The sequence below is a fragment of the Xiphophorus hellerii genome, chromosome 22, assembly GCF_003331165.1.
Source record: "Xiphophorus hellerii strain 12219 chromosome 22, Xiphophorus_hellerii-4.1, whole genome shotgun sequence".
Lineage (NCBI taxonomy): Eukaryota > Metazoa > Chordata > Actinopteri > Cyprinodontiformes > Poeciliidae > Xiphophorus > Xiphophorus hellerii.
Window position 1 is genome coordinate 1,149,361 of NC_045693.1, and position 9,684 is coordinate 1,159,044.

The 9,684-nt window shown below is 46.2% G+C and overlaps 1 protein-coding gene across 1 annotated transcript; it reads left to right on the forward strand.

Moving 5' to 3' along the window:
• The first annotated feature begins 2,175 nt into the window (after nucleotides 1–2,175).
• On the forward strand, nucleotides 2,176–6,621 carry aifm2 (AIF family member 2). Its single transcript, XM_032552824.1, has 11 exons — nucleotides 2,176–2,191; nucleotides 2,990–3,128; nucleotides 3,304–3,451; nucleotides 3,613–3,787; nucleotides 3,867–3,982; nucleotides 4,063–4,182; nucleotides 4,297–4,389; nucleotides 5,059–5,167; nucleotides 5,269–5,421; nucleotides 5,994–6,194; nucleotides 6,263–6,621. The coding sequence occupies exons 4-11, from the start codon at nucleotides 3,613–3,615 to the stop codon at nucleotides 6,412–6,414; spliced, it is 1,119 nt and encodes a 372-aa protein (XP_032408715.1). The 5' UTR covers nucleotides 2,176–2,191; nucleotides 2,990–3,128; nucleotides 3,304–3,451; the 3' UTR covers nucleotides 6,415–6,621.
• Nucleotides 6,622–9,684: the final 3,063 nt, after the last annotated feature.

A 9,684-nucleotide genomic window follows, 5' to 3' on the forward strand; every position in this document is an offset into this window, starting at 1 on the left:
CCACTGAGTCCCAGTAACAGACCACTGAGTCCCAGTAACAGACCACTGAGTCCCAGTAACAGACCAGTAACAGACCACTGAGTCCCAGTAACAGACCACTGAGTCCCAGTAACAGACCACTGAGTCCCAGTAACAGACCAGTAACAGACCACTGAGTCCCAGTAACAGACCACTGAGTCCCAGTAACAGACCACTGAGTCCCAGTAACAGACCAGTAACAGACCACTGAGTCCCAGTAACAGACCACTGAGTACCAGTAACAGACTAGTAACAGACCACTGAGTCCCAGTAACAGACCACTGAGTACCAGTAACAGACCACTGAGTACCAGTAACAGACCAGTAACAGACCACTGAGTACCAGTAACAGACCAGTAACAGACCACTGAGTACCAGTAACAGACCAGTAACAGACCACTGAGTCCCAGTAACAGACCACTGAGTACCAGTAACAGACCAGTAACAGACCACTGAGTCCCAGTAACAGACCACTGAGTACCAGTAACAGACCAGTGAATGAAAAGGAGAGATGCTTTGTGTTTTATCTGAACTCGGTTCTGGTTCTGCTAAAAGTTTCTTCAGGTTAACAGGAAGTAGTTTCTCTCCACTGTCGCCACGTTCTTGTTCCGGAGGAGGAACTGGGTTTCCTGACATAGAAAAGTTTGGACCAGTTGGTGTTTTGAACAGAACCAGAATGGACCGAACTTCCTCAGCTACAGAATCAGCACCGCAGCTAACCTTCAAATCAAAGTCTTAAGGTTTCTTTATGTCATGCCCGGTTCTAATGACCCGGTTCTGTTCCAAAGGTTCCAGCAGTTCTGAAGCCAAAATGAATCCGTCTGTTGTGCTAGTTTCAGAATAAAAACCGAGTCCGCTCCTCGGTCGCTCGTCTGTTTCCGGAGAGCCCTCGGCTCTGCTCGGAGAGCCTCGCGGGCCGGAGAAGCTTCACCATGGGAACGGAGGCGCGAGCCACAGGAACAAAAGGCTCGCGAGGCAAACCGAGACAGAAAGTTATGAAGTTTATATCCGCGCCGTTAACTGCGGCAGGTTCGGACAGCGGAACCATACCGCTAACTGGGACTAACTTACCCGCAGAAAGTTCTGCTCCGGTCCGGGCCGAACCTCACGGGTCCTCCATGAAGGAGACACTGGAGCTGAGTCAACTGTTACAGAACCGAATCAGGGGCAGAGTTACCGGAGCTGCTGACCCAAAGAACCGAGACCCGAACTGACCGGAGCAAAAACAAAATTACATACACACAAACTGACTTCCGGTTTGATTTCAAAATAAGACACCAAACCACTCCGTTTTTCAGCCGATTTCATGGTTTCTATCATTTTGTTGAACTTATCCTCCATCAATTTTACCTTTTGACGTTAATTACCGTATAATTAGATGTTTTATTTGCTTCATAATATTTAATGTCTTCAGTATCTTCTTACTCCAATAGGTATCACTTTGTACTATATTACATATTACTACATCAGTTATTGTACAGTCATAATAAAGTTTTATTTAGCGTATTTAATTAACATATTTGAGCAAGCATTATTAAAGCAACAAACGGTATTATTAGTACTAACTGAAGATTTACTGCTGGGATCTCCAGACAGAACCAGGTTAGCCAGTTAGAATGATGAACTGGTCCTGACTGGGTTGACTTAACTGATCAGTTCGCTGAGAATCTTCGCTACTGAACTGAAAGATTAAAACCCTGCCAGGTTTTACTTTGGTAGGAGAAGTTACCTGTTCCGGTGTGCTGCTGCTGACTTGATGGAATTCTGATCGGTCGGAATTAAACTTGGTGCAGAGCACAATTCTTCCGCTGGAGGGCGCTAAAACACAGCAGGTCTGAACTGCAGGGTAACGGAGAAGAACTTGGAAGTTTTCTGAAGAAAATGACGTCACCATCAAAAGCGCAGGTAGACCAGAGGTCCAGAGGCCATCAGAACCGCGGAGCTGCAGAAACTGCTTTTACATCATTAATATTTGATTCATTTCACCAGGAAGGTTTTAGGTTCTTATGTATGGAGGACCAACTGTAAACCTGTTGAAAAAGGGCAACATTAGAGGTTCTGCAGGTTCTGAGCTGCAGTCTGATGAAAACATGAAGCAGAACCGGTTCTGCTGATCCAATCACATTCTGTTGCTCAGAACACTTCTGGTTCTGATTCCACTGCTGCCTGTGCAGGTCGGTACCATGATGCTTTAACTAGACCGTGTAGAGAGCAGGGTTCTGTTGGTCTTAATGGTTCTGTTGGTTCTGATGGTACTGATTGGTTCTGGTATTTCTGTTGGTTCTAATTGGTTCTGGTAGTTCTGGTGGTTCTGAGTTAGAAGAAATGGAGCTGCGCCTGGTTCTGATCTCCTTACTGATAGCGCTGCAGGTCCGGTTTGGCCGGTTCTCCTCAGTGAAGCAGAACCTTTGGTGTATGATGTTGGTAATGTTTTAGATGAGGAAGATACAGAACCGGGATCAGAACCAGAACCAGTCAGGATCCTGGAGTTCTGTTTGACATGTTTACCGGGATCAAACAGGAATCGTCAGTTAGAACCAGAACCAGAACCATGTTGCTGTGGTTACAGAGCGGCTCTATTATGGGATGTTTGACCTCTTCCCCCAACAGATGAAGGTCCAGTGGGAGTTCTGGACACTGCTTACATCTTGACCTCCTGACCTTTCCCTCCCCCATTATGACACAGGTTTGCTGTTTCCTAACGCTGACTCAGCAGAAAAAATGCTGAGTCAGCAGGAGAGCCGCTGATTGGATCAGAACCGATCACTAATGAGCCCAGAGAGAACTGGTGGGAACACGGTGTACTGGTTCTGACCCATAAATCATCGGAACCGACCGATCAGAACCGAATCCATCCTTTAATGAACAACAGATCCAACAGAACCGGCAGGAAGACTAAAGACAGAACTTTGCTTCTGTAACATCAGCTCTGCTTGGTTTTTGTTTTCCTGCGGTCCCTGAACGCACCACAGCCTTCCTTCGTTAGGAGCGGATGCGCTCTGATTGGCGCAGAGCTGCTGACGTCAGACAGAGGGGGCGGGTCTAAAGGAGGAAAAAGCAGCTGTTGATCAACTGGACTGAAACTGGATCCGAGTTCCGAACCTGCGGCAGGTAAGTTCCCGCGTGATGTCAGCAGCGTGTGACGTCACATGGTTCTGGAGAGACTCGTGCCGGGTTCTGAACTGGTTTCATAACGGGTTGCGGGGGGTTCGGGTGGTTCCGGGGGTCTCCACTGGAACCGACGCGTTTACCGGGTCAGAACCGAACTTTTCCCTCCTTCATTCAGGACGTTCAGAACCGGCAACCGGTGCAGTGATCCAGAGAACCCAGCAGAACCAGCAGCGGACCCAGATTGGACCTGAAGGATCCGAACGGTTCTGCAGAACTCCTGGCGAACGAAACCGGTCCAGTCAGGATCAGTTAGCTTCTCACAGGTAGGACCTCTGAGGGTTGGTTCCGATCCACCTGCGGCCCGAACCGGGTCCAATTAGAGGCCGAGCTCTGCACAGATTCTGAGGTTCGGTCGGTGGTTCGGTGCTGAAGTGTTGGAGTGTAAGTCACTGAGCAGTGGGTGTGTGTGTGTGTCTCTCTCCAGATGGGGGGCCAGGTCTCGGTTCCGGACGGGGTCCACGTGGTAGTGGTAGGCGGCGGGTTCGGCGGCATCGCGGCGGCGCAGCAGCTTCGTTCGGCCGGGTTCGGCTTCACCCTGCTGGACATCCGGGACTCCTTCCACCACAACGTGGCTGCGCTGCGGGCCTCAGTCCAGCCCGGTACCGACCACTCCGACCTGTGCCCCCCACACTCACCCCCTGGCACTCCTGACCTCTGACCCCTGACCTCTGACCCCAGGCTTCGCCCAGCGGACCTTCATCCCCTATGCAGAGACGTTCGGAACCAGCTTCCTGCAGGGTCGGGTGGAGCGAGTGGACCCGGAGCGGCAGCTGGTGGTTCTCCAGGGTGGCAGGGTGAGGAGGGGCGGCAGGGTGAGAGCTGCTGCTGCCCCCTGCCGGCCAGGTGAGCTCTGACAGGTGTTCCCCTACTGCAGGAGGTCCAGTACTCCCACCTGATCCTGTGTACTGGTTCTGATGGTCCGTTCCCGGGGAAGTTCAACACCGAGGCGTCGATGCAGGACGGCGTGACGGCGTACGAGGACATGGTGGGACAGGTGAGACAGAGGGGGGCAGAGGTAAGTGGTGGGACAGGACGCCGCTCACTGGGTGTGTGTGTGTGTGTGTGTGTGCGTGTGTGCGTGGGTGCGTGTGTGTGTGTGTGTGTCCAGATCCAGGTGGCGGACTCGGTTCTGGTGGTCGGGGGCGGAGCTACAGGGGTGGAGATGGCAGCTGAGATCAAGACGGAGTATCCAGACAAGAAGGTGAGTCGGGTTCTGGCTCTGGTCGGGTTCAGCGGTACTCAACATCCTGGTTCTGTAGGCCCTGCTGAAATAGGTTCACAGTTATTTGGTTCACACCAGACCTGAAGGTTCTGTTGGGTCCGGATCAAGTTCTGGGCTGTTTCCTCTGACTCCATGAACCGGATCAGAACCGAGTCACTCAGAGTTCTGCTTCTGGGTTGTTCCTGTAGGGCAGGGCTTCCCAACCTGGGGGGTCGGGAACCCTGGGGGGTCGGGAGAGTCCAAGGTTGGGTCACAAAATGATTTTCAGAATGAAAGTGACGCCTGAGGGGTACGGAGGCCCAGAAGGGACAGAAATACATAAATCTGCCATTAAGTTAATTAGCAAATATTTGTATAATTTCTAATAAATTAATTAATTTAAAATATAAAGAATTATGTGACTCTATATCAGCGACTTCCTGCTGACACACCTGAGCCAGGTGAGCGTCTGGTTACCTGGTCCGATCCCGGCCTGTTGGACTTGACCTCCCCTGATCTAAACATTTAAATGGAAAAACCTCGTCTCTGATGCTTTTATTTTGAAAAGCTGGAGAACCCCTGCTGCAGATGAACCCAGTTGGTCTGGACCTCCGGTACCTGCAGAACCCGGCGCTGTGGACTCCGTCCTCATCTCTGTTTCTCCTCCAGGTGGTTCTGATCCACTCCAGGATCGGGCTGGCCGACGAGCAACTGGTCCAGAGCGTCAGGCAGCAGGCCAAGGAGGTTCTACTGGAGAAGGGAGTGGAGCTGGTTCTGGGTATGCTAGCTGCTAGCCGTTAGCTATTAGCTGCTAGCCGTTAGCTACTTGCTGTTAGCTGGTTCTGCCCGGGTTCCGGACAACCTACTTCTGTGTTTCAGGTCAGAAGGTGTCCAACTTGTCCGAGTTGCCGCTGAACCGGACCCAGAAGAACCTACAGGTCAGAACTGACAAGGGGGAAACTCTGGAGACGGACCTGATCATCTGCTGCACCGGCATCAGGGTCAACTCTGGAGCCTACGCCTCCAGCCTGGGTGGGTCCGCCGGGGGGCGCTGTGGGTCCACCGGGGGGCGCTGTGGGTCCACCGGGGGGCGCTGTGGGTCCGCCTGCTGCTCGCTGCCACCAGAACCTGCTGTACAAAGGAATTTGGGAGATTTCAACTGTGATGAGAAGAAATGGGGATTCAGTCATTTTCACGCCATGTTGTTCTTTCATTTATAGATGTCAGTGTGGCTAAATATTTCGCTACACAATAAGCTAAATAGTTTAATGGCAAGCTAAATGTTTAGCTAGCAAGACAAATATTTAGCTTTCTAGCTAAATATTTAGCTTAGTGTGATGCTAGATAGTTACACACTAAGCTAAATATTTGGTTTGAAACTGTGAAATTTATAACTGAATGAACAAATTCCTGCTGTTCATTTAGACTTTAACTTTACAATCATTACCAGCTACAGGAACAGCTGCTAGCTTAGCATCAACCTGCAGGCATTTAGCAGCTTTTAGTCTCTGAGACCTGCTCCAATCAGCTGGTCCCATCGGTTATTGATCAGATATTGACCTGTCATTGATCGGTTAATAACCTGTTACTGTGTGTTCCTCCAGAGGGCAGCATGGCTGCTGACGGGGCGCTGAAGGTCAACCAGTACCTGCAGGTCGAGGGGTTCTCCAACATCTTCGCCGTTGGCGACTGCGCCGACCTGCGCGAGGCGAAGCTGGCGTACCACGCCGGGCTCCACGCCTACGTCGCCGTGTCCAACATCATCAGCAGCCTGAGCGGGAAGCCGCTGACGCCGTATCGCACAGGTAGGCTCCACCTGAGACAGACGGTCGGCGGGTCGCCTGACCCTCGCTGACCCTGTGCCGGTTGCTAGGTAATGTGTCCATGCTGCTGGCGATGGGCCGAGACGACGGCGTGGGCCAGTTCAACGGCATCCGGCTGCCCCGCTGGCTGGTCGCCCTGGGGAAGAGCCGCGACCTGATGCTGTGGAAGAGCTGGAGGGAGATGCAGCAGAAGCAGCCCTGATGGTCGCCGTGGAAACGCCTGAGGATCACCAGCATCACCTCGTGCCTATTGCTCTGACCTCTGACCTTAAAGATTAACAGCATGATAACATGTTAGCAGCCGTTTCACTCATGATAATCGTCCAAACTCTGATGTTTTTCTCTTCTGCATTAATAACCTCTGAATATAAACAACTTTTTACTGAATAAACTCAACATGTAGAAAATGGTTTTGTTCTTAAATTCTTTCACTTTTATATACAGAAGTATTTGTGTTTGTTTTATTCCCTAAATGTGTCATAAAGAGCGGTTGAGAGGTGGGGAGGGAGACGCAGGTTGCTGAATAAATGATGATGGTTTAATATGACAAAGTACAAAATCCAGGCAGCACAGGTGAGCGAAGGCTAGATGCTCCACCTCTGGTAACAACTGGTAGCAGATTACGACAGAATAGAGAAGGACCGACGAGGGAACAGGACACAGCTGGGGTCAGTCAAGGTGTAAACCGGACAACAGAAACTCGGCTGAACACAGAAACCTGAAATAAACAGAAAATCCAAATCCTCACAAAATGTTTATGTTCCAACTAGAGGTTGAATCGACTGAACATGTTAATCCAGTTAATTTCAGGGTTTGTAATTAATGAATCATTTTAATTGAAATGTCCTCTTTTTACATTTTTAAAAATCTTTCTGTTCCTTTGGCTTTTGGCTTTAATGTCTAATTATTGTTTTGTTTATTTTAGCGTTGGACTTTTTGGCCAGCGGTGTTTCAAACAGAACCGTTCTGCGCTCATCTAGAGGATGTTTGGTTTGTTGTTGCGGTTCTGCTTCCTGTCTGACGCTGCAGGTGAGTTTCTGCTGCTCACCTGGAGGAAGGCCTCCCTCAGAGCGCCGCCTGCAGTTCAGAGGCAGCCAGCAGGGGGCGCTGAGCAGCAACATTCTGATGGTTCTGTTCAATAATCAGCCAAATGTTTCACCCTCTGATATTCATGTCACCGTCAGTCATTAAAAACAATATTCAGTTTCTGAATATTTGTGATTTTTAATTTAGATCCCTGAAGATTAACTGAGTCTGTAAACGCAAAGAAAATAATCTGAATCAAATCTTCCTGGATGAAAATCATTTTTATTCATTTTATTTTTTTAAGAGTGGAAAACAGTTTTAACACATAAATCCCTCCAACTGAAGGACAACAGTTTATATTCAAACTTTGCTTCCACTTCTGTTTACAACTTGAAATGCGTTTGTTAGTTTATCAGTTCTGAGCTCTCATATATCATAACGTCTAAATTACCCATTGTAATAAACATTTAGTTATTTAGATGATAATAATCAGATGCATTTATAATTCTTCTGGAGAATGTAGACTTGTCTCTAGTTATTTATTTATATAAATGCTAAGCAGCAGCTCTCTATTTAGAAAATATTGATTTTCATTTTATGCTGCAATCATTTGATATTTTAGCTTTATATATATAAAACGAGTCTTCCAATGCAATTTATAGTCTAGTTATAATCCAAAATTTGATTGAATTATTTTTATTTTAATACTGTTTATTATGGTTTCACATCATTTCGTATTTGCTTGTTGCTAAATACTTCAGTTTGTTTGGCCATAATCTAGTATTGTTTTATTCTTGTGGCACCATTTCTTTAATATTTTTTATTTTTTATTTAATTGCTCTTAACTGTTACCAAAGGAAAATAGTCTGAAGTAAACTAAATGTTAATAAGTTGGATATATTTTATTTATTACCTGAAATGGTTCAGCAGCATAGTTGCTCTAAAAGTTGCATTGAAAGTCCATTAAAAGTGTCAACTTTGCATTAAAGTGTCATTATTTACCGAATGACACTTCATGACAGTCATAGAGATTCATAAAGACGCCTTCATGTTCATGACATCACGATTATGATGACAGTGTCATGTCAGTCTTATGCACACCCTGTCAAATAAAGTGTTACCAAATAAATTTGATTGATTTTCAGAAAGATGTCTGTTATTTGCTTGTAAATTTGTTTAAAACTGAATTTATATACAGTATATATATTTTAGACAACAGATATTGTAACTAAGTTTGGTTACACAGTGTTTCTCCATGCTGGTCCTTCCTTTCTGCCACATCCATGAGTTTAATAAATGTTTGATTAACAGGCTGTTGGCACTGATGGCTGCAGAGGAGGTCATGCAGTCATTTGCATCAGGTGTTCTGGAACAAAGACACATCTGAAATATGCAGGACAGGCATGGAGAAACACTGCTGTAACCTTATGTAAAGATTGTGCTTTTCTTGTAATTAAGGTTTTGATGTTTTTAATGTGAAATGATGGATTAATGCCAATATTACTTCTGTAGCTGTCAGGTCTGCAAAATCCACCTGCATTTTTTACGATCTATAATTAAGGGTTTCTACATAAATAAAGAAATTGTGCATGAAATTGTGTATGGGATGTATGGGTGGACCCTTTTGGTCCACCCATACATCCCTTAGTTGGATTTTTTAATGCCGACCTAAACTGTAGCGCAGATTCCTCTAGAAGAGGACCAGGAGGAAGTTGTGAGGCTGTGCAATCAGGCCAGAGTCTCATAATTTGAGTTGTTTAACTTTAATTTTTAAATGTAGTTACTGGGGCCACAATAGGTGGTTTTTGTCAAAGATGTGTTCATTTGCTTTCTGTGTGATGGGATTTTGAATACTGGTTCAATTTGTTGAATAATTAATCAGCTGAAAATGAAATGCAGCTGACTAGCCAATGTCATTAGTATCATCATAAAAACTGACTGGTAAAAGTAAATTATGATGGAATTTTTTTGATGCTGTCAGTCAAAATGATGAACAACAAAAATGTATAGTACAACGTCTGGATGATATTCTTCCTGGAGAATTCTAAAAGAATAATTTCTGGTTGTCTTCAGTTTAGATCTGAATTTTAAAAAATATATACTGAAGGAGATAGATCAGGCAACTTCTGTTTAGGTCAATAAACTTTGCTACCTGCAGTTATTAACATGCTTTGCACATTTTTATTTAAACATCTCGTTACTATGGTTAATTATAATGATTTTTCATGAGCCTTACTGTAATGTTTCAGACTGCCTGTGATCTGCAGTAGTTTAATTTTCATTATTGCATACTTGTGTTCTCAGCATTTAACAGCATTGTAAAATTTGAGCTCTCCTATTGGCCGATTCTGATCTTTACTCTCCTCCCACTTGTTTTTGTTCTCTGCCTGGTTCTCACTTCTGCACACACACACACACACACACACACCCAGACACACACACACAC